At 36.4% G+C, this 25,469-nt stretch overlaps 1 protein-coding gene and 1 long non-coding RNA gene across 6 annotated transcripts in view; one reads left to right on the top strand and one right to left on the bottom strand.

Moving 5' to 3' along the window:
* LOC140600616 (uncharacterized) overlaps positions 1 to 25,469 on the top strand; it is a 487,558-nt gene that overhangs the window by 237,919 nt on the left and 224,170 nt on the right. The window lies entirely within an intron of this gene.
* Positions 1 to 25,469, bottom strand: part of MAGI3 (membrane associated guanylate kinase, WW and PDZ domain containing 3) — a 236,323-nt gene that overhangs the window by 77,464 nt on the left and 133,390 nt on the right. For all 5 annotated transcript variants that reach the window (XM_072769095.1, XM_072769091.1, XM_072769092.1 and 2 more), the window contains exons 2-3: positions 19,251 to 19,367; positions 3,449 to 3,568 (exon numbers count right to left, since the gene is read on the bottom strand). In XM_072769095.1, coding sequence (XP_072625196.1) covers positions 3,449 to 3,568; positions 19,251 to 19,367 — 237 coding nt within the window. The remainder of the gene's footprint in view (positions 1 to 3,448; positions 3,569 to 19,250; positions 19,368 to 25,469) is intronic.

The raw sequence follows: 25,469 nt of genomic DNA, 5'->3' as shown, positions 1-25,469 counted from the left end.
TTAATTAAAAAAGAAAATAAGCATTGCATACAAGGAAATTAGATCTATGTTTCTTGAGTTGTTGGTAAATAACCAGATTTCAGATATACTAAGGCATAAAAATGACATAGTTTGTGAATCCTGACTATAGGTGTTGACAGAAAAAAGTTTTCATCTTTTTGAAGCTGTTCCCCCCCGCTTTGTCCTTTTCTGTTTTTTTTTTTCATTTTTCAAATAGAACTATGAACTATTAAATATTTTTGATACATACAAAATCACAGACAATTGTTTTAGAAACATCCTTATTTATTTAACTTCTGCCAGCTTCCTTTCAGGTTTCCCTTTTTTTCCCCTAAGGATATATATGGTCACATATTCAATTAAAGCCCTAACTTCCTGTCAATCCTTTCCATGCTCTCCCTGAACTGTCCTGAGGTTGGTATGTGTCAGTTCCCTGCACATTGTGTACAACTGGGATGTATATATATGCATACATAACATAAATACCACTGTTTTCAAAGGTTCATAAAGGTTTTTATAACATTTCGTATCTTTTTTACAAACAGTATGCTGTATGTATTTACAACTTTACTTTCATACAGTTATATTTTTAAGTCTTGTTCCTGTTCATACATATAGATTCAAGTTTATTTAATTGCTGTATAATAGTCCATTTTCATGAGCAAGTTAAAATGCATTTTATGAATTCCCCTACTAAAACAGAGTTGTTTCCATTCTCTTACTATTTTAAATAGCTCTGTAACGACTGTTCTAGTATGTGACTCCATATGCACATAGATAAGGATTTCTCTAGAGCAGGCATCCAGAGGGGTAACTGCTGGGTCACAGTTGAGTGCATCTTCAAATTTACTAGCTATTGCCAACATGCTCCCCAAAGGTATGGTATTCATTTTATACTCTTGCCAGCAGTATTTGGGAATTCCCACTTTCCACAAGTGGAAAATTTCCACAGGCTTTAAAATTTCTGTCCATCTGAAGGCTGTGAAACGGTACATTTCAATTTGTATTTCCTTTGAATTTAGCACATGGCAATTAATAATATGTAATATGCCACTTTGTTATCTCCCATGTTCTTATACTTAACAGAGGAAAATGAGGGAGAATGTCTTTGTGATCTAAGAATAGAGAAGGATTTCTTAAAACTTCAAAAGCACAAACTCTAAGAAAAAGAGTGATAAATCTGACAAAAACTAAGGATTTCTGTTTAACGAAGAAGCACAGGACAAGCCTATTAAGTGGCCAAATGGGAGAAAATATTTATATCCAATAAGAAATTAATATCTAAATAAATATCTAAGTATCTAAGGAATGTCCACAAACTGGAATGTGGATTGAGATCCAACTTTTAAAAAAATGTACAAAACAAATGAGAAGATAATTTGCAGAAGTCCAAAACACTAACAAGCATATGAGAAGATGTCCCAACTCTCTACCAGTGAAGCTAGAATTAAAAGGAGATATGATTTCTACGGCCATCAGATTGACAAAACTGTAAAACTGGATGATGAGGATGTCAAGCCCTTACTATAGCAGCTACAGGAATCAACCTCTCAAGCAAGGCTGGTGGGAATGCAGCTACCAAGCAGCCTCAACTGCTCCATCAGATTAAGTACCTGCAGACCTTAGAACCCGACAAATCTGCCTCTGGGTATATGTACCACCAACATCCTCACACAGGTGTAGAAGAAGAAGATGTTGCAGCTCTATCTGTGGTGAGGGAGGCTTGGAAGTAATCTGGAAGTCAATCACTAGGAGAGGGGTTAAGTGAAATGCAGTGGCTTCACAACGTGGAGCACTGAGGGGGTTAAAAAGCAATGAATTAACATGTGAATACAGGACAGCGACATGGATGAATCTAAAAAACACTGAAATAACTGAAAGTAGTTAAAAATTGAAAGATACAGAATACAGTCCAGATGCAAATAATAAATGCATGCACATAGGACACATTTTGCAAGAATGCCTATGAATAAAAGCATTTCTATTAAACATACCAGAATGGTTGCGCCTTTAAGAGTAGGTGAATGAGAATAGGCTATTGGCATCAAAGTAATAAGCAGTGGTCATTTCCTCTTCAGTGAAGAAGTCTTTACTGGCCACTTTATCTAAATAAGACATTTCTACTATTTTCTTTCAATCTCATTTTTTGTTTCCTTCATAACATCCCCTTTTACAGTGATCTTGCTTTTTTCTGACTGCCTTTCCTACTCAGATATAGGATTTATTAAGGCAGTACATCTCAGTATCATTCACCACAGTATCCCTAGTCCCTCTTATAGGGCTTGGCACGTCATAGGTACTTAATAAGCAGTTTGCTGAATGAATGAAAGAAGGATCAAATGAATGAATGAGTGAATAAATGAAGGAATGAGTTGTGGGAGCTATGCCCAGAAAGGGCAGCTCTGAGGCAAACTGAGCAGGCAAAAGGAAATCACAGAAGACTGTGAACAGAGAGAGAGCAGTGGGCAGGTGGGTTGGATAGGGGGAAGAAGCAGCCACAGTAGCCCAGACACAAGGTCAGTCAGGGCCTACCAGGAGGTGTGAGAGTGAAAAGAAAGGCATCATGAAAGCTGCTCCAGGGGAAGAAATGGCTAGATATGGTGACAGACAGATGCAAAATATAGGGAAGAGGGAAATGCTGACTCTGTTTTGTGCTCATAGTGCAGCTAAAGAGAAGAATTATGAATAATTACTCTTTTGGATAAAACACCAAGCATACCTAGATATGCTGAATTCAAGGTTAGTGTTTTTTGAACACCATCTCTGGGTACTGAAGATATTACTGGGTAAGAAAGACATGATGTGGCTTTCACCAAGCTTGTGAAAAAGGCAACTGGAATAGTATGATAAAGCAATGATGGAGAAGTGTAGTGTGCCATGGGAATGGACAAGCCTGCCAGTGAAGAGTGTTAGATAAGGGAGAACAGAAGAGGGAACATGGCATCATTTAAAAACGGAAACTGATCTTAAGTCTCTACTTCCTAGAAACAAGTGGGTAGAGAAGAAATATGAAAGGAAAATCAACTACTCCATTTTTTGTTTTCATCGCAATCTCTATTCTCTTTTCTCCAAGAGAGACAAGCTATAGATGTTTTTAAAGTACACGGTATTTGGATTCCTAACCACAAACAGAAAGCAAACAATAAACGCTTGTTGAGTTCATATTGACGAATTCGAATTACTACAAAATATGCAAACTGGCTAGTTTGAATGATTTTAGTACATTCTTCATAATCAGCTTTATAATATGATGGGACACTTCTGCTTATTATTTAATCCCATTTTAGGCAGTAAATTACAAATAGGCTAACCAAAAGAAAATTTTCCCAAGACCAACAGAAAACAACTTAAAAAAATGCTATTTCACTGATCAAATTCCCTTTGAGTAATTCTAGCCATCCAAGATAGTTTTCTGGGTTGCTGCTGTTGTCAATAGTTGGGGACATACCATCATATGTTCCACTTTCTAATAATGCTCCACTCTCTTCCAGTGCTTTGAACTGTTCAACAGAAATGAAATTATAGTCCACCCCTGGTACTTCCCCATCCCTGGGGGCCCTTGTGGTGCCTAAGGAAAAAACAAGAAAAAAAAGAGGTTGCTTTTAAACTTACAAAATATTGAGAATAATAGAAAATACAGTCTATGGAGAACACATGGGAGAAACACTATTGAATATATGGTACCTTCTAGAATGAGGATCAGAAAATTTCAGGCAACATTTTTAGGTTTAAGTAGGACAATAATGTAAGATGACTAAATATACTTTAATATAATCTACAGATAAAAAAAAATATATATATAATCTACAGATAGCTATGAAATTCAAACCACAAAGACTAAAAAAAGTTCTATTGTCAAAGGAAGCTTGACCTTCTAAGACATAATAGTTAATTCTTTTACCTTAATTATCACTAAACATCTAAAGGAAAGATAAATCTACCAATGATCGGACTTCATATTTTGGGGGACATGGGGAATTTTTTAATTGAAGTATAGTTGACATACAATATTAGTTTCCCATGTACATAGGCTTCTTTTTTATCAAGCTATCTTATGTATTTTTTCTTCCTGGTATAAATGTAAACTACTCTTCTACTTCCTAGAGTCATGAAGGACAATAAAATGAGAGAAATAATCCCTTCTCGGCCTTTTGGCTAAGATCAAATGAAAAAGAGACAAACAATTTTTAAAAGTTCTTTTAACAAACTCTAGTTTTAAATCTTGGACAAATATTAATTATGAAATTATGTGAGATCAATGAATAAAAGGCTTAAGGCTAAAAATAGGTATCTATATATTGCTTCTCAACCATTATTCTCTTTAAGCAATCTCAAAAATTTAAGAAGTACACTGCTTAATGAAATACACTATGGCAACAGAATATTACTATTCTATCTATTAAGGAGTTCATGCTAAAGTAAAATCTTTCAGATCAGAAGTATAAATTCAGGTTATGGCAGCATTGCTACACTTGACTGGATTTTACTGAAGATGAATCAATACTTTTCTTAGTTGATACTAGAAAAATTACTTCAAATAGTAGAGAATACAAAAAAAGAGACCCAAGTATTTAGCCTCAAAACAGAGTTAGGATATTATAGCAAACCCTGTACAAGAATGCCTTCTTAAACCTCTTCCTCCACTTATGCTCCAAGTCATTAAAGGCACTACAAGCCAGGAGACCAAGAGTTTGCCATCTTGCGTTCGTCCCTCTATTCCATATCTGGTCAGTAAATCTGGTTGCTTCCATCTCCGCAATACCTCTAGGATTCATACACTTGTCTTCATTCTCACACTCACCTAATTCATATCTGTTTTGACGGTCTCATAGGGTCAACTCTTACTTCTTCCTGGCTATGCCCCTTACCCAGACCACAGCCTGTGACTTCTCTAAAACAATCATCTGAGCAAAAAATCTCTATCAGAGGTTTCCTATGGTCTTTAGCATAAAAATCTTCTCTTGCCTCACCCCTTTCACATTCTAGGCTTTAAACATAATAGTTGTTTTTCTTTTTTCCTGGTTCTTTTAATGTTCCTTACACTTGCTTACCTCCACAAGGCCTTTGTCCAAGCCATTCCTTTCCCGAAGACTTCCTTTTTCCTTTCCCACTCTTACCTTAGCTAACCTTTAGGTCCTGGCTTAGAAAGTTTCTTTAGAGAAACTTCCCTGATTCTCACCTGGGATGGAATATGAAGGAATCACGTCTACATGGTTCAAAGTAATAGTCCCAAGTCTTAGCACAGCAAAAGAATCATAGTAGGTACTCGATATAGACAGCTGTCAAGTAAACTTATGTGAAATTTTACAAAAATGTAATTAGCACAGTGCCTGGAAATTTACTATTATTATACTTCATGGAAAATTATTAATTGCTCTTTTTAGTTGCATTACATTCCATTATATTCTGTAACATGAAAATCCACAAAGATGAAAATAAAACGTTAATGGTAATCTCAGAAAATAATGATTTATCCAATACTATAAGCAACAAAGATATTCAGCAAGTTTCCCCCTTGTTCTTAGCCAACTTTTCTATTTTATTTTTTTTATTGGAGTTCAATTTGCCAACATATAGCATAACACCCAGTGCTCATCCCATCAAGTGCCCCCCCCTCGGTGCCCGCCACTCAGTTACCCCCACACCTGCCCACCTCCCTTTCCACCACCCCTTGTTCGTTTCCCAGAGTTAGGAGTCTCTCATCTTCTGTCTCCCTCTCTGATATTTCCCACTCATTTTGTCTCCTTTCCTCTTTATTCCCTTTCACTATTTTTTATATTCCCCAAATGAATGAGACCATATAATGTTTGTCCTTCTCCGATTGACTTATTTCACTCAGCATAATACCCTCCAGTTCCATCCACGTCAAAGCAAATGGTGGGTATTTGTCGTTTCTAATGGCTGAGTAATATTCCATTATATACATAGACCACGTCTTCTTTATCCATTCATCTTTTAATGGACACTGAGGCTCCTTCCACAGTTTGGCTATTGTGGACATTGCTGCTATAGACATCGGGGTGCAGGTGTCCTGGCGTTTCACTCCATCTGTATCTTTGGGGTAAATTCCCAGCAGTGCAATTTCCTTAGCCAACTTTTATTAAAAAATAAGCATTTGTCTACTTTATATCACAGAGAATAGAAAATCTGGAAAACAACTTTTTTTTGTTAAATACTTTTTCATTGTCAAATTTTTCTTTTCTCATGTATTAGCTAAACTACATTATTAGATACCCCAAATCAACAGCTTTTAGCTCTATATTAAGTAAAAATTAACATTAGAAAATAAAGTTAATGATTAAATTTAAAATTTATAATTATCTGTGATAGATGGAAAAACGTGGCCACAATAATTTGTACCTCCTTTCATCAAGAGATGCGGCAGCCTACTGCTTCACCTCTGAAATCTGGACTGGATGTGTGATTTGCTTTGAATCATTTAATGTGGAGGATGTGATACTGTACAAGTTCAGGAGTCTAGACTTCCATGTTTGCCTTCTTAGAATGGTTTCACCACCAAGTAAGTAAGTCCAGGTTACACTATGATGAGAAAGCCCCAGCCAACAAATAGCACCAAGGTTCCAGACATGCGAGGGAGGCCATTTTAGCCCCTCTCCTCCTGGTGGAGGTGCCAATGACTGCAGCCACATGAATGGTCCCAGTTGAGCTCATCTAACTCATGGGATCATGAGAAATAATAATATGATGGTTATTTTAATCCATTAAGTTCTGAGGTGATTTATTATGCAGCAAAGGCTAACTGAAGTATTATCCAAATAAACTCTACTATAAAATATAATGATTATATAAAACCTGACTTAAGAGCAAGCCATATTATAGATAATACTATAAAAAGAGCACTGAACCAAGGGGCAGGAGCTAATCTGTGTTTTATGCTAGAATTGTTAGTAATGGTACAATTTTAAGCAAGCACTTAATTCCTCTGGTTCATCCTCTTTCAGAAAAGTGTTAAGTAAGATGATGTTCGTGATTCTTTCCATTAGTAGATATGAAATGTTATGTGTGGCATATGTACATATCCAAGACTTAAAAGTAGCTTTAATGTTAATTCTCCACAAATATAGGTATTACAAATTTCCCATCCTCTCCCCAAAACTGTAATCCATACACACAAAAAAATTCTCCTTTCCTTTATCCTACCCTATTACCTTCGGCATTTCAGAAAATTTATCTTTATATTCTCCTGATATTCTATATATTTAATGTAAAACTTTCTATATAGCCTCTAGTCCCTACTATATTTTTCCTTCATATCTAAAAATTTTCCTGAGTTCTGCTTACTCATAGTCTTCAATTCCTCTCCTGTCAGTCTCTTAAGCCATTCCAAACAAATCACTGCCCCAACCACTCCACTGAGATAATTGGCTGTGTTCATCAGGAGTCTCCACTTTGCTTTAACCCAATGTTCAAGTCTCAGTCCTCATATTACCGAGGACCTATCAACAACATTTGCTATAATTGATGATTCCTCTTTTTGGTTTTATTCTGAAATACACAGACAGCTACATAAGACATATATTTAAGTTTAACAATAATAAACCCATCCAAGTGAAGAAACAGAGTGCACCAGGAGACGAAAAGCCTCCTTGTATGCCTCCAATCATAAATCTCCCCTTTTTACCCCCAAACATACCCATCATCTTGACATTTGTGATGATGATTTCCCTTCTTCTTTAAAATGTTTTTTTTTAAACCAACTACATAACTCATTCCTAAGCAACACTGCTTAGTTTTGCTTGTTTTTAACTTCATATGAACAGAATCATACCATATGCATCTTTTTATGTCCACATCAACACTTGTTGTCAGTTTCTTAAACTTCTGTCAACATGTAAAAGCATCTCACTGTATATTTAATGTGCAACTGGTTTATGAGATCACACGTTCTTTTTCAAATATTTACTAGCCACAGAGATTTCTTCTGTTGTGAAGTGACTGTTCAAGGTTTTTGCCACTTCTCTGTTGGGTTGCCTGTCTTCTAAAACTTGATTTGTTGTTCTTTACTACAGTACTTTATCAAATCTAAGTAACCAATAGCTTCCAAAATGCACCACTAAAAAAGAAAAAACTGGCAATTAAAATCAAAAGATTCCACCTACTGTAAAATACAATCCAACTGTAGAGAGGTTAAAGTGTGAAATAATTGTGTCTTCCCATTGATGAAGCACTGCAGTCCTTTGTCATACAGATGTGTTGCAAAGGGGGAGTTTCTGCAAAAATGTGAAATATGAGGGCACCTGGATGGCAGAGTTAGTTGGGCATCCGACTCTTGATTTTGGCTTGGGTCATGGCCTAGGGGTCATGATATTGGGCCCCACAGTGGGCTCTGCAACTCAGCACAGCCTGCTTAAGATTCTCTCTCCCTTTCCCTCTGCCCTTCCCACTTGTGCACTCTCTCTCTCTAAAATGAATAAATCTTTTTTAAAAAATGTGAAATATGCTTTCTAGAAATGGTACTTTCAAAGAAAAAAAAAAGAAATGGTACTTTCTGCAAAATTGTGTTCCTCAAATAGTAGAGATTACAGAGAAAATGGGGTCAGGGCTGATTTCTCAAAGCCTATTGCTACTTTGTAACCAGAGTCTAGCAAAATCACTAAGAAGCCTAATTAAAAATACTAATACAGTTTAAAAGATATTTTAAATTCCTAATAAAAATACTAGAGTAAATAAAATGCTTTGTCTTTAAATAATAATTAAAAAGAAAGAAAAGAAAAGATAGATTGACAGAAAGGGGTATAAAGAAGGTTGGAGGGATCCCTGGGTGGTGCAGCGGTTTAGCGCCTGCCTTTGGCCCAGGGTGTGATCCTGGAGACCCAGGATCAAATCCCACATCGGGCTCCTGGTGCATGGAGCCTGCTTCTCCCTCTGCCTATGTCTCCGCCTCTCTCTCTCTCTCTCTCTCTGTGTGTGTGACTATCGTAAATAAATAAAAAATTAAAAAAAAAAGAAGGTTGGAGCTACTGAATAATGAAGATAAGGTGAAAGGTGCAATAAATGATTTTTAAGATAAAGCACATGTCTAAATCGAGAAAACAGGCCATGTTGAGGTAGACGGGCATCATGTACAGTGCATGCACCACTCAACTATGTATATTCTGTTTATTTGCTGCTATTTGATGACACAAAACATTAGCTTGCTAGGGAAAATGGAGTAAGAACCAATATTACTTCCATTAAATTGACATCATTATCCCACCTACTCACCAATCATATATATGAACTTACTGGTGTTAACAGAAACAAATGTTGTAGCAGAACAGACTGTATCTTCTCCCACTCTGTGATTTTTTTTTTAATGGTCTTTTAATGATAGTAGTTTTTCATTTCATTGTAGTCAAATTTATCAGTCCTAATGCTTGTGTCTTGTTGAAGAAACCCTTCCTAAGGCCATGGAGATATTCTATATTCTTTGTTAAAAGCCCTTGCCTTTCACACCTAGTACTTTAATGCACTAAAATTGATCTTTTGGGGCCACACTTATTGAAAAGTCAATTATTTTCCCCTCCGATCAGGTATGTCACTTCTGTCATAGAAACCTCATAGAAATGTCTACATAAAACTGGGTATATTATTGGGCTATTACATCCCATTTATCCACTGACCATTCCTGCACCATTACCATGGTGCTATAATCATTATAGTTCCATGATAAATCTTGGTTTATAGTAGAGCAAGTCCACCTATTTTTTTCTATTATTATTTACAGCCTTTCCATATAAAATCTGGAATCAGAGAAACAGGCTAAAAATGCGAGAGTTTTTATGGGATTAGAATAAATCTATTTGTCAATTTGAGGAGAATTCCTGTCTTCACCATACTGAATCTTCAATCCAGGAACAAGGAATTAGTATTTTATATCCTCTTTATGGCCCCTTAATTTTATCTTTACACTTCTTTAGAAATTAATTTCTAGGTATTCCAAATACTTATATGCTATTATAAATATCTTTTTGTAAACTCATTTTCTAACTATTAAAAATATAAAAGAATATAATTTTGGGAATCTATTTGGTCACTTGATTTGGACATAATTGACTTACAATCAAATTCACTAATTTTAACAGTACAATTCTGTGAGTTTTGGGCGCATCACCCCTAAAGGTTTTCTCATGAGACCCTCTGCAGTCCCCACTCTGCGGCAACTGCTGATCTACTGTCACTATAGTTTTGTGTTTAATAGAATATCTATAAATAGAATCATACAATAATTTGATTCCAGTAGTGGCTTGTATCTGTCTTCTTTTGTATCCATCCTTTTTGTATCCATGTTGTGGTTCAATATCCTTTCACTGCTAAATGGTATTCTATTGTACAGATATACCAAAATTTGATTATGTATTTGCCACTGATGGGCATGTGAGATGGTTCCAGATTTGGGACAGTATAAATAAAGCAGCTATAAACTTACAAGTCCTTGGGCAGACATATATTTAATTTTATGCTGAGTTAATACTTAGGAGTGGAAATGCTGGGTTATAAGCTAAGTGTCTGTTTAAAAGAAAATGTCCCAAGGTAAATATACTTTGTATTCTCACCAACCCCTAGATGAGAGCTGTAGTTGATTTATATTAGTGTTCCCATATAGGGATTCCTCCTTGAAGTCTCTTGGCAAATTTACTTTTTCTAAATCCCCAGGAAAAATGGTTGATGGGGAAAATGATGGGAAAAAAATATGATAATTCTCCTGTGAGAATTAAAGCTTAATCATTCGACACAGAGATGTTACTGATTTTAAAGGAATCTAAAGATATCAGCTGAAAGCATGAACAGAAAAGACTGAAAAGTGAAACTGAACGGTCAAGTTGACATTTCCAAGCAGCAAGACAGAAGAACGTGGGGAGAACAGCAGTCATAATCCACTCATTCCCAAGCTACAAGTGTGAGGTCAAGGCCCTGTCTGCTAACGGTGAGTCTTGCTTGCAAATACATTAGCATGGTTAGATGCATTTATACTTTATAAAGTGGGAGTGGTACCCCCACAAATCACAGGTTTGAAGGCTAAGTAAGTCCTTAAATCAGCAGTTCTGACATGTGATTCTTTGTAATGATGTTAACCTTGAAGGGAGATCTGAACATTATTTGAATACTATCCTACACCGTCTGTCCTTTGGCATTTTCTACTGTTTGTGAGCTGGGAGCTTCAGTGCTTTGTAAATACTTCAATAGAAGAAATGCAGAGAGAAGTGAATGTTGCTGTGGAATGCTCCAACCTGAAATCAGAAACTGGTGTAAAATCTGAAGTAAAAGCAATGTACATTTCTTTTTTTTTTTTTTAATTTATTTTTTATTGGTGTTCAATTTACTAACATACAGAATAACCCAACCCCCAGTGCCCGTCACCCATTCACTCCCACCCCCCGCCCTCCTCCCCTTCTACCACCCCTAGTTCGTTTCCCAGAGTTAGCAGTCTTTACATTCTGTCTCCCTTTCTGATATTTCCCACACATTTCTTCCCCCTTCCCTTATATTCCCTTTCACTATTATTTATATTCCCCAAATGAATGAGAACATATAATGTTTGTCCTTCTCCGACTGGCTTACTTCACTCAGCATAATACCCTCCAGTTCCATCCACGTTGAAGCAAATGGTGGGTATTTGTCATTTCTAATAGCTGAGTAATATTCCATTGTATACATAAACCACATCTTCTTTATCCATTCATCTTTCGTTGGACACCGAGGCTCCTACCACAGTTTGGCTATCGTGGCCATCGCTGCTAGAAACATCGGGGTGCAGGTGTCCCGGCGTTTCATTGCATTTGTATCTTTGGGGTAAATCCCCAACAGTGCAATTGCTGGGTTGTAGGGCAGGTCTATTTTTAACTGTTTGAGGAACCTCCACACAGTTTTCCAGAGTGGCTGCACCAGTTCACATTCCCACCAACAGTGTATGAGGGTGCAATGTACATTTCAATGGCAAAACCAAAATCAGGGCAAGGAGACAACATATTTTCATCATGAACAAAGAAAACAAGCTTAGTCAAATGACTGATGACTAATGCCCAATCTGAAGATGTTTTCAGACACACACTTAACAATCTGAAGAGTATCAATTCAGTATGAACTTTTTCTTATGTCTAGAATACTTGTCACCAAAGTCAAAACTATCCGACAAAAAAAAAAAAAAAAAAAAAAAAAAAAAAAAAAAAAAAAAAAAAAACTATCCAACAATACAAGTTATACTTTTTGTACATTACAATTTCATCTTAGGAGTAAAACTTTCAAATATTATATATTTGTGGGTTTATCTTTCAAATTTTTAACTGATTTTTAGTTGGCATTTATTTTGTATTAATGTTTCCTTCTTTTAATGTTTCCTATTATCAAATGTCTGTATCAGGGAGAGATAATCGTTGAAAAGTGTTATTATAGTCTTGTCTTATTAGCTAATAATAATAATAATAATAATATTAAAAAACAGGTGTGATTTTAAAAATATTTGGTACACTAAGGAGAATCCATTCCATGCCATGATGTTTGTAGCCATCATTACTGCCATAAAGGTCAAGGGCAGTAGTCATTGGGTTCCCAAGGTATTTGATTTAGTTAGCACTTCATCTCAATCAACCACAGCTTATACTGTGATTAAATTGTGATGCCACTTGTCGTGAATTATGAGCATCCTACTTTCCACTGGAATGAACGTGGCACTGTGCTCAAGCCCAAGAACACAACCAAATCTAAAGTTCCTTCTTGGAGAGTCTGTCTCCTGGGACTACTACCAGTACCAATTCTGTATTAGCCAGGATCCAAATAGGACAGAGAAATATGGTAACATGAACAAGGAAAGCTTAATATAAAAAATTATTAACTATTTACAAAGAATTAACTAAGAGGAAATAAAAGAGACCTTTAAAGAATACCACTCTAAAGTTGAGGGAGAATACTCAAATAAGGAACAGACTTGGAAGGGAGGGATGCTCCCAAACTCTGGGATTCAGACTTCTTTGGAGAAGGTATGATTGTAGCCTGGGGATGGATCTGTTCATAGTCTGTGGGTCAAGGTTGGCAGACAGGGAACAATCTGCTGGAGTACTGATGAAATTCACCAGCAAGCTGACTGTAGTGAGGACTGTTTCGAACTTACTAGAAAACCATCTGGGATACTGGCTGGACTTGCCAGAAACCCAGTAGGAAACCACTTACAGGGAATATTGTTGAAATCTGGGGAGCCATAGGGGGTGCCTAGCGAACTCATCAGGAAACTGCAAGGAAGTCAGCAGGTGCACTGGTGGAATTCATAAAGACGCCTATGAGGTAGGAAGCTGACTGCTGGGGCACTGCTGAAACTTACTGAGTGTCTTTTTGCAGGTAGGAGCAAAAAGAAAAAGACACATTGGAACTAGGAAAAGACTCTTTTTTCTCTTCTCTAGTATCTTTCCTGCCGGCCTCAACATAATTTGACATTGTACTAGTTGGCAAAGGGGGAATGTTGCAAGATCATACCCAGGCAAAAAAAAAAAAAAGTAATTTGAAGCCAAGAGGCACTAAATAATAACTGGCAGGCCAGTTTTCTGAACAATTCTACCATGAGTGGGAGTTGAATTTTATCAAAAATTTTTTTCTGCATCTATTTGAAAAGATCATCTATTTTGTTTTTTCTTTTCCAGTCTGTTACTATATTAATTTCAATGTTATCCCAATCTTGCATTCCTGGGACAAGCACTCCTTAGCCATAACATATTACCCTTTTTACATTTTGCTATAGATTGATTTGATAAAATATTTTAAGGAGTTTTAAGTCTATGTTCATGAAAAATTGTGGACTAATATTTTCTTTTAATGTCCTTGTTTGGTTTTAGAATCAGGATAATGATCAGATCACAGAATAAGTTGGGAAGTTCCTTCCTTCTCTATTTTCTTAAAAAGTCTGTGTAGGATTGGTATTACTTCTTTAAGTATTTGGAACAATTCACCTATACCATCTGGGTCTGATGCTTTCTTAATGGGAAAGCCACAAACTACAAATTCAATACCTTTAACTGATTGGGAACGGTTATTCAGCTTATCTATTTCTTCTTGAGTGAACATTGGTAGTTTTTTTCTTCCAAGGAATTTTTCCATTTCATCTGAGTTCAGTTCAGTGTCAGCAAGTTCTTTAACATATTCTCGACCGTCCATTTAACATCTGTATGATTTTTAATGATGCCATCTTTCTCATTCCTGATATTAAAGAGTGTTTTCCCTCTCTTTACCTGAGCAGTATGGCTAAAAGTTTACTAGTTTTACTATCAGAAAAAAATCAGCTTTAGGTTTCACTGATTTTTCTCCATTCTCTGTTTTTTAGTCTGTTGATTTCTGCTTCTATCTTTATTATTTCCTTTCTTCTACTTAATTTGGGTTTACTTTGTTCTTCTTTTGCTAGAGTCTTAAAGAAGTTTAGATCACTGATTGAGATCTTTATTATTTTCTAAGTATTTAACACTATAAATTTCCCTATAAACACTGTTGGAGCAACATTCCACATACTGGTATATTGAGTTTGATATGTTTTGATATGCTATGTGTAACATGTTGTATTTTCCTTGTGGCTTTAACTCACAGGCTATTTAGAAGTGTGCTATTTAATTTCCAAATATTCAGAGATTTTCCAGATAATTTCTTTTTAAGTGATTTCTTACAATTCCATTATGATTACAGAATATATTTTGTTATGACTTAAATTCTCCTAAATTTATTCAATCTTGTTTTATGGCCCAGAATATGGTCTTCATTTGTAAATGTTCCATGGGCACTAGAAAAGAATGTATATTCTTCTGTTGTTGAGAGGTTCTAATACATTGCAATTAGGTCAGGTTGGTTCAAAGGGTTATCCATGTTATAACCTTACTGATTTTTTTTTTTTTGCTTACTTTCCCCAAATAGGTGCTGAAATCTTAAACTCTAATTATGAAATTGTCAGTTTCCTTTCAGGCCTATCATTCGTATCATTTCCATTCCTCCTCAAGAATTTTCTTTAGTTCTTTTTTACAGTGCAAGTCCTCTGGTGAAAAATTCTCTCATCTTTTTTTTTTTGTCTGAAAAATTCTTTATTTCTCTTAAGGATATTTTTGTTGTATGTAGAAATCTAGGTTAGCAGTTTTTCCTTTCAGCACGTTGAAGATGACATTTGATTGACTTCTGGCTTGTACTGGTTTCTGTTGACAAGTCTATAGTCATTCTTTGTTCCCTTGTATATAATAATGTATCTATTTTCTATCTGGCTTTCACATTTTTTCTATCACTGGTTTTCAGCAATTAGATTATGATATCCTTAGATGTGTTTTTTTATGCTTCTTCTGCGTAGGCTTTGTTGAGATCCATATAAATCTGGATTTATAGTTTTCATCGTATTTGGGAAAATTTCAGCCTATTTCTTCATTTGTTTCTTTCCATTTCCTCCCTCTTAGCTCTGACAGTGTTCATATTGAGCTGTTCTATGACCCAATTTCCGAAAGCAGCTATATACATGTAATATACATGTAATGTATATTGCTATTACATGTATATTGCCCAATTTCTGTTTACAGTAAGGAGGTAAATCTAGTACCAGTTAGTCTTTCATGGCAGAAGCAGAAATGTCTCTCTCTCTCTCCCCCTCTCTCTGGTTGCTTAAAAGAAAAATTAATGTCTTCAGTTTTTTTTTTTTCTTCTCTGTTTCAGTTTGATTCATTTACATTTCTACATCTTCAAGTTCACTAATCTTTTCTTCTGCATTTTCTAATCTGCTGTTAAGCCCATCCATGAGTTTTTGAAGTTCCATTTGGTTCTCGAAAAAAAAATTCACTTTCTCTTCATTTTATCCATATTTCTTTAAATCCTTGAGTATATTTATAAAAACTCTAAAATGAATGCTTTGGTTATACCCGTTTCTATGTCACATATGCCATTTCTGTTTTGTTTTTTATATTAGCTGACTTTTCTATTGATTATGGGCCATATTTCCTTCTTCTTTGTATATCTAATAATTTTTATTAGACACTGGGCATCGTGAATCCTATGTTATTCGGTGTTGAGATTTTGTTATCTTCCTTTAAAGGGTGTTGATCCCCCCCGCCCTTTCCTTTCTCCCATTCTCCCCTCCTTCCTTACTTTCATTTTGCTGATAGTTAAGTTATATGTGTATTTGCTTGATCCTTTTGGGATTATTTGAGCTCCTTTTCTTCATAGCTCTCTCCTCTCTGACATCTGTCCTGAAAATCTCAGGTGCCTCAGACTTCTTGAACTGAGATTTCTGTCCTCTCGACTCAGAATCTTCTGTACTCTGCTTGGCCTTTACCTCCCCATACTATGGCCCAGAAAGTGGCTCCAGGCAGAAGGTTGAGGAAGCCATAGGACTTCACTGTGAGCAGTCATCTTTCCACTTCTATTAGGGATAACAGTCTTATCCTTTCAACAGTGCAGTGTCTGACAATGGCAGAAATCTTTCCTTCACTTATTAATTTTGCTACTCAAAGTGTTTCAGATCTTGTCAGTAGGCACTCCTTCTAGATGGCTTTCTTTCTTTTTTTTTTTTTTAAAAAAATGTGCTTCTGATATGTCCCCATCGTGTTTTAGGCATTTACATACTTTCTGACACAATTAGATGTTCCAAGCTCATCTTGTACTTTCTTTGCTCCAGACCCAGAATCAGAATTTTCTCCAAGAATATTTGGTATCTTTTAGTAAAGAACAGTAATTACAGACCATTTGGTGTGTTAACTGTTAATGATATATCACTGTGTTCTTGGAGGAGTTGTGGACACGTCAGTGTGTAGGCTAATAGGTCCAGTTAGGATCTGAAAAGGCTGCAGCTGCTTGGACCCTATGAATGAACACTAAATAAACTATAGCTCCTTTCTAGGACAAAACCTCACACTGAGGAGAAACTGCAAAACTAGGACAGTAAAAGTAAATTTAAAAGAGGATCCAAGTAAAAGTGCAGAGCACAGCACAAAGTACAAACACGTATTTTTATTAACTTGTTTTAACAAGAGAAGAGGGAACTCTAGAGCTATGGAACTAAAAATGCTACCCTGAGACACCCCACACAGGCAAAATACCAAGTTACTTATAAGAGAATGAAAATCATTTTTCAGGCTTTTAAAGAGCAATGCTTTATGCCAGAAGACAACAGATAATTGAAGAATTAAAATAGTCAAGGCAAGAAAATATGAGCCAAAGATTTCATCTACATCCAAAAAACTTAAAAGTTTAAGGGCCATAGACCAACTATGATGATCTTCTCACTCTTTCCTGGAAAATCTAGTAGAGAAGAAGTGTTAGAAAAGTACAGTTTTCAAAAAAACAGTGAAAATAAGGAAAGCATGTGAAGTGGAATAAGCTTTCTAATTATATTTGTTGGGATAAAAAAATATTATTTCAAGTCAGATGATGGAAGAGAGAAGAAAGGCATAAGAAGCAAGAAGTAGATCATTTAATATTGTTCATGGTTGGGACAAAAACAAAAAATGGAAGGGAGGAGGAACACAATATTATATAAAAGCATAAAGGCAGCCATTGGAATAAAGATGCAAAACTTTCCAAAAAGAGATCAAATAAAATGGACTACATAGTGAAAGGCTTTTTAAATGAAAGACGTGTATATGGGTAAAATAGAAAACCATGACACAACAGACACTAAAGACCTATCATCAATAAATAGAAAGTTTCACATTGGCTACACCATCCAATACTATTTGTAAAACAAAGAGCTTCAAAAAGATGAAAGAATAAAAAGACAAAGACATACTAGGCAAAGCAATGCAAAGAAGGCAGGAGTTGCAATTCTGAAATCCGACCAGGTAGATTTACAGAAGAAAATCTTAAGAGGTTGGTTTTAAAAACAAAAACAAAAACATTTTATACCATGTTAAAGAGTCTAGACTTGGGGATCCCTGGGTGGCTCAGTGGTTTAGCACCTGCCTTTGGCCCAGGGCGTGATCCTCAAGTCCTGGGATCGAGTCCCACGTCGGGCTCCCTGCGTGGAGCCTACTTCTCCCTCTGCCTGTGTCTCTGTCCCCCTCCTCTCACTCATGAATAAATAAAATCTTAAAAAAAAAAAGAGTCTAGACTTATCAATGAGAGACTTTGAAGAATAAACTGTACATAGATAAGAGTCAGGTGTGCACTTAAAGACAGATCAGACAGAGGGGACATGGAAGGCAGGGATGCAGCTAGAATGGGGAAGGGGGCAGACACCGAGGGCCTACTCTAGGACAGGTGGTCTGCACTCATGTCCTCGTTTTAATTCTTAGAACTATGGGAGGTGTCTCTTGTTATTCATATTTTATATATGGGGATTCTGAGGTTCAGGAAGATCAAGTAACTTGTTCAAGGATCAAGATTTTTCACCTAGCTCTTTGCCCCCACATATTGCTATTTGTTTAAAAAAAAAAAAGTTCAAGTAAGAAAAGGCGAGAGTCTAAGGAAGTACAGAAGGATTACTATTTAAGGAGCATATGTGGCAGGCTTGGTGATAGACTGGACATTGTGTAAGAGAATATAACAAGAAAAAGAAAGAAAGAATTCCAGAGCCATTATAGGAGCTACTATCTACAAGGAGTAACAAATACCTTGAAAAGGAAAACAAACCAGAACATCCTTTTTACCCTTTTACTGTTTACTGCTTTTTATTCTTCCCCAGCCTTGAGCTAACTCAAGCATTCATGATTTCTTGAGCTAATACAAGCATTCATGATTTCTTGTTACACGTTAAAACACACACACACAAACACAAGCATCATTACAACAACCACCACCACCACAACAATCACCAGGTCCTATAAAAACTACGGAGACTGGAACAGATACACAAACATCTAGATAAAAATTCAACATAGATTACTACAAACAAGGTACTGCATTTTCTCCTTTTTTCTTTTGGGGAAGGAGCACTTAAAATTAGTAATGTCTTAAAAATTAACACAAAAAATGTTTGGCACTGAGAGAAAAAAAAACTTTTACCAAATAAACATTTGGAACTGATTTATAGAAGAAAATCTACTTAGCAGAATGTACATATATATTCTTAAACTCTTAAAGTCTGTCTGTTTTTAAAGATAACAATAAAATCTCCTGGTTTTTCTACTTTAAAAACAAAAGCCCTGCATGTCCTCGGAAAACTCTTCTCCTTATCCAATTTTTGTTTTATTCTGGTGCCCCAACTGAGTCTTCCCAATTTGATATGAAATATTCAATTAAGTTATTTCTATGTTTGATTAAATAAGAATATATTGGCCTCCTTTTCTTTTATTCTATCTCATACTTACATGGAATGGTTCTCAAGTAGAGGTTATCTCTGATTACTTGCTGCAATTTGTGGTCAATTGATCCCTTCTGAAACTGAAGACTCAGGTAATGTCGCAAATCTTTATTAATGACTTTGCCTACAGAAAAAAACACAGAAGACAGAACATGTAACTGTTAGATCTCCAATAAAAAGTGATGTTAGTGACTGAATACACTTAATCCATTTGTCTATAGACAGAAAAAAGAAATCAGAGTGTTTTACTAAAAACAACACTGTCTTACTAAAAGCAAATTATTATAGTACTATAATTAATGATATATACCTAAAATAAATGATGTGGGCATAATTTTAAAAGAGTAGGGATGGACAAGGTACAGATCAAAGAATATGACAAATACCCAAGATAATTTCCACCTACGGTTTTAAATACCATCTATGTACCGATAACTCCTAGGTTCTTATCAAGTCTCCATTCCTGGCCTATGTCCACCAAGCTCCAAAGCCATCAAACTGTTTCATATATATTGCAGGTATATTTGTAAGTCAAATAAGCACCTCAAATTTCAGGTAGCCAAAGCAGAACTCTTAAATCCATCCTCCCCCAATTTTTCCTCTGCCCTGGTTTTCCTTGTCTTAGCAAATAATAGCACCACTGACCCAGGGGAACAAACCCCCAAACTAGAAGTCATCAGAAGTTTCTGTTATCTCCTTTTCACTTCTATCCCCCAGATTCAATCCATTAGCACCTTTTGTCAGTTCTACTCCCAACACATGTCCCATGTCCACTTTTCTCCTTTTCCAGAGCCTCCACCCTAATCTTAAACCACCATCATTTCCCTTTTAGAATTCTGCAACAGCCTTCTGTCTCCCTACATTCATTCTTGCCTCCTTCCTGCTCCCACCATTTGCACAAAAGCCATATTTCTGCACAAATTTCAAATATAAACCAGATAATCCCCACTCTCTTTAGTGCCCTTCCCCACCCATGACCTCTTACTGCACTTGGGATAAAATCCAAACTTCCACATGTTCTAGCTTTGACCATCTCTGACCCAAACCCATTCACTAACCCCCAACTAGCCATGCTTCTTCTACCCACAGTGGCCAGATTTCTGATCTTCAAAAAGGCCAAATGGGCCCTACCTCAAAGCCTGAACAGGCATTTCCTGTCCACTCACTTGACTCCTAGATGCAATGTGAGAATGAAAGATTTTTTTTTTCCTTACTCGTGGGGAAAATGGGAGATAAAAACGGGACTATTAGAAGTCTCAAAGGAATGGTAAACAGAAAAATGAAAGATTATAGAAATCTGATAGCAGTGAATTTATAGTAAAGGTTGAACTTAAAATGAAACCAAAGCAGCCTGAACACTGTTCATTATATATGAATTCACCACATTACAAAAGGACAATGTTAAAATATAATGGATTACTGTATCCAGTAAGAAATGACTAGGTGATTAAAATATATTCTTTGTTTTATTTGCAACAGCTTGTGACAAGGTTAGATAAGCCAAAACAGATCTTACTATAGATCACTTCATTCTTTTAACTGTTATTCCATAATGTAACATTTCTGATCCTCTCTTTTTGGTCTTTTCTCACAGGTATAAACAAGCAGAACCAAATGAGAAGGTGTTAATACAAGCAGGAAACCAGGGTGCTGCTCAAGTTTAAAGATAACATTCAGATCCTAAACTAATAAACAAACTAAAAAAGTTTGTTTTGCCTTGCCAAAAATAGATGCTGAGGAAGGGGGACCCCTCTGTGATCAAAGAAGAGAGCCTGAAAGATATTTACAGGGATAAACAGAAAAATCCTGGTTGCAGAAGTGGTTTCTGCCAGGCATTCAAGGGGCTCTACCAACCCGAGTTCCATTTAGATGGAATCATATTATGCCATTTCTTATTTTTATAACAGTGCTTGCTCACTGCTTGGTGGAAAAAACCTAATTCATAATCAATATTGTACAGTCTCAAGAACCCAGAAATGGACCCTCAACTCTATGGTCAACTAATCTTTGACAAAGCAGGAAAGAATATCCACTGGAAAAAAAGACGGTGTCTTCAACAAGTGGTGTTAGGAAAATTAGCCACATGCAGAAGAATGAACCTGGACCACTTACACCATACACAAAAATAAACTCAAAATGGATGAAAGACCTAACTGTGAGAGAGGAATCCATGAAAATACTGTAGGAGAACACAGGCAGCCACCTTTTTGACCTTGTCCACAACAACTTCTTGCTGGACACAGCTCTAAAGGCAAGAGAAACAAAAGCAAAAGCAAAAATGAACTATGGGGACTTCATCGGGATAGAAGGCTTTCACACAGGCAGCCCGGGTGGCTCAGCAGTATAGCACCACCTTCAGCCCAGGGTGTGATCCTGGAGACCCGGGATGGAGTCCCACGTCGGGCTCCCGGCATGGAGCCTGCTTCTCCCTCTGCCTGTGGCTCTGCCTCTCTCTGTGTCTCTCATGAATAAATAATTAAAATCTTAAAAAAAAAAAAAAAAAAAAAAGAAAGCTTTCACACAGCAAAGGAAACAGCCAAAAAAACTAAAAGGCAACCTAAAGAATGGGAGATGTTTGCAAATGACTTATCAGATAAAGGGCTGGTATCCAAGATCTATAAGGAACTTATCAAACTCAACACTGAAAAAACAAATAATCCAGTCAAGAAATGGGCAGAAGACTTGAACACACATTTCTCCAAAGAAGACATACAAATGGCTTAGCAGACACATGAAAAAATGCTCAATATCACTCAGCATCAGAGAAATGCAAATCAAAACCACAATGAGATACCACCTCACATCAGTCAGAACGGCTGAAGTTAACAACTCAGGAAACGACAGATATTGGCGAGGATGCAGAGAGACAAACCCTCTTACACTGCTGCTGGGAATGCAAGCTGGTGCAGCCACTCTAGAAAGCAGTATGGCGGTTCCTCAAAAAGTTAAAAATAGAAATACCCTATGACCCAGCAACGGCACTACTAGGTATTTTTATCCAAAGGATACAAACAGGGATCCCTGGGTGGCCCAGCGGTATTGCGCCTGCCTTTGGTCCAGGGCGTGATCCTGGAGTCCCGGGATCGGGTCCCACATCAGGCTCCCTGCATGGAGCCTGCTTCTCCCTCTGCCTGTGTCTCCGTCTCTCTCTCTCTCTCTCTTCTCTCATGAATAAATAAATAAAATCTTTAAAAAAAAAGAATATTTTAAAAAAAACAAAGGATACAACCATAGTGACTCAAAGGGGCATCTGCACCCCAATGTTTATAGCAGCAATGTCCACAACAGCCAAACTATGCAAAGAGCCCAGAAGTCCATTGACAGATAATGGATAAAGAAGATGTAGTATATACATATAATGGAATTACTCAGCCATCAAGAAGAATGAAATCTTGCCTTTTGCAATGACATGGAGAGAACTCAAGGGTATTAGGCTAAGCAAAATAGGCTAGTCAGAAAAAAGACAAATATCATGATTTCACTCATATATGGAGTTTAAGAAACAAAACAAGATGAACATAGGGGAAAGGAAGGAAAAATAAAGTAAGATGAATAAAGGGGAAAAGAGAAAAAAATAAGTGGGTAATATCAGAAAGGGAGACAGAACATGAAAGACTCCTAACTCTGGGAAACAAACTAGGGGTGGTGGAAGGGGAGGTGGGCGGGTGGGGGGTGGTGGTGGTGACTGGGTGACGGGCACTGAGGTGGGCACTTGACGGGATAAGCACTGGGTGTTATTCTGCATGTTGACAAATTGAACTCCAATAAAAAATAAATTTATTAAAAAAAAAAGAGAGGGAGACAAACCATAAGAAACTTTTTACTCTAGGAAAAAAATGAGGGATGCTGGAGGGGATGTGCAGGGAGGGGGACAGGGGTAACTGGGTAATGGGCATTAAGGAAGGCATTTGATATAATGAGCACTGGGTGTTATATGCAACTGATGAATCATAAATTCTATCCCTGAAACTAATAATAGAGTATATGTCAATTAAATTGAATTTAAATTTTAAAAAATTACTGTATAGTCTCATTTCTTATTGAATAAAACATGTCCCAAAATGAATTTATTAAATATTTTAAAAATTAGGTGTGTTCCAAGTGTTTTATAATAAATATTATACAAAAGCTTTGATAGATTGCTATATAGGTGCTTAAAAATTTTAGTGACATTTGTGGACATTTAGTTTTTGAATAGATAGAGAATCCATCATTTTTTTTTCCATTTAAAATAATATAGTACTTTTACTTTAACTCAAGATTTTGTTTTTAAATTTGAAACTTTAAGATATGGTCATATACCCTATGACACCTGGGTTGGCTCAGCGGTTGAGCGTCTACCTTTGGCCCAGAGCGTGATCCTGGAGCTCCGGGATGGAGTCCCGCATCGGTCTCCCTGCATGCATCCTGCTTCTCCCTCTGTCTGTGTCTTTGCCTCTCTCTCTCTCTCTCTCTCTCTCTCTGTGTGTGTGTCTCTTATGAATAAATAAAGATAATCTTAAAAAAAAAAAAGATATGGTATAGCCCACAGAGGGAACTATAAAATGCTAAGAACTGGGATTGGATTTTAATTCAATTAAAATAACAGCCATTAAATCAGATATAAAGACAAAGCCATAATACAAAACACAGATCACAAGTTACAGTATAAAGGGGTTTCCTCTGGTGGAAATGAAGTTAAAACACCTCATTTTCTGTCAAGGGCCTACAAGATCTTAAGACTGAGAGGCCAGTTAAAGGAGAAAGAACTAGAGTTAAGGCATCACATCTAGGATTATCAGAGCTGGAACTGCACTCACTCTCAGTTACCACCTGCAACCCCTGCTGGGGTTCTGGATACAACACCGAGATGAACAGTTGCCAAGAAAAGGGTGAGGGATAATTTCATAAATGTGGTATTTTATTTAAAATGTGCAGGTCATTCAAAAACCTTCAAGGTTGAAAACAAACTATTACAAATATCAGTGAAATGTCGATTATAAAAGATTAACAATTTATACAGGTTGGCATTCTTTCAGATTAATAATTAATAGTAAAATATTTTGGATATAGTAGTCCTCATTGATTTCCTTGCCTCAAGAAACCAAAGACCTTCTGTAAGGGGACAGAATATTATGGTTCCCTCTTAAATAGGATTCCAGAGAATTTGTTTAAAAAAAAAAAAAGTACAAATATCCTGAGTAGGCAGATACTGCGGAATTGCTAGAAGGCCAACAGAAACATTAATTCACAAAAACACATCTGAGTGTATCTGTATTATCAAGTTGTATATAAACGTCAGCCTTTTATTTAGGCATAGTTTCACAGAAATTTGACATTTAAAGGGTATGAAAAATATTTACTTGGGGTTAATGCAGTTGTTGCTAAACAAGGAAGAGGAAAAGATTCTTCATAATTTAGCATTCCTACCCAGCCAGCCTTTGCTTTATTTATTTTTTTTAAAGATTTTTATTTATTTATTCATAGAGACAGAGAGAGAGAGAGAGAGAGAGAGAGAGACAGGCAGAGGGAGAAGCAGTCTCCATGTAGGGAGCCCGACGTGGGACTCGATCCTGGGCCTCCAGGATCACACCCCAGGCTGCAGGCGGCGCCAAACCACTGCACCACAGGGGCTGCCCCAGCCTTTAAGTGCTAAGATTATTCCCTGACTTCTAAGTGATTTATAGGTTTATTTATGAAACATAAAATAGATCTATATATCTTATAAATACAGCTCCACTGGGGGAAAAGTTTGTAACTGTAACTGAAATCTCAATTATATGAATAAATCCAGATGCTCAAGTTTCAACATACGAATTCTTAGTTAAAAAAAACCCATAACTACAAATCCATACTTTCTGAATATATGTAAATTAATATTTGCTAGCAGTTCTGTTTGAGGAATCCATGTGTAGAGACACTGGTTATTAGATAAAACCTATGGCACACAAGCATGGGAGTGGCCATGCAAGCAGCTATAAACCAATCTAACTGTCAATATTCCACTGCCTTTTCTATAAGGATCATTCAGGACACTTTGCCAATCACTTCCTAAAGTCAAGATGGTACGTGACTTTACTATATTCTCTAATCCAGTAGCAATTATAAAATTGGAGGGAAAAGCGAGATGAGTTTAGCATATCTTGTTCTTACAAATTCACACTGATTCATAGTGGTCATCCCATTCTTTTCTAAACACTTAAAACATTTTATATTTTTTCAATCTCTTCAAATTTTGCCAGTTTCA

Source organism: Canis lupus, chromosome 12 (genome assembly GCF_048164855.1).
Source record: "Canis lupus baileyi chromosome 12, mCanLup2.hap1, whole genome shotgun sequence".
Taxonomy (NCBI): Eukaryota; Metazoa; Chordata; class Mammalia; order Carnivora; family Canidae; genus Canis; species Canis lupus.
The sequence above is the reverse complement of the archived record's forward strand: the minus strand, read 5'-3'. Positions and strand labels throughout refer to the sequence as shown.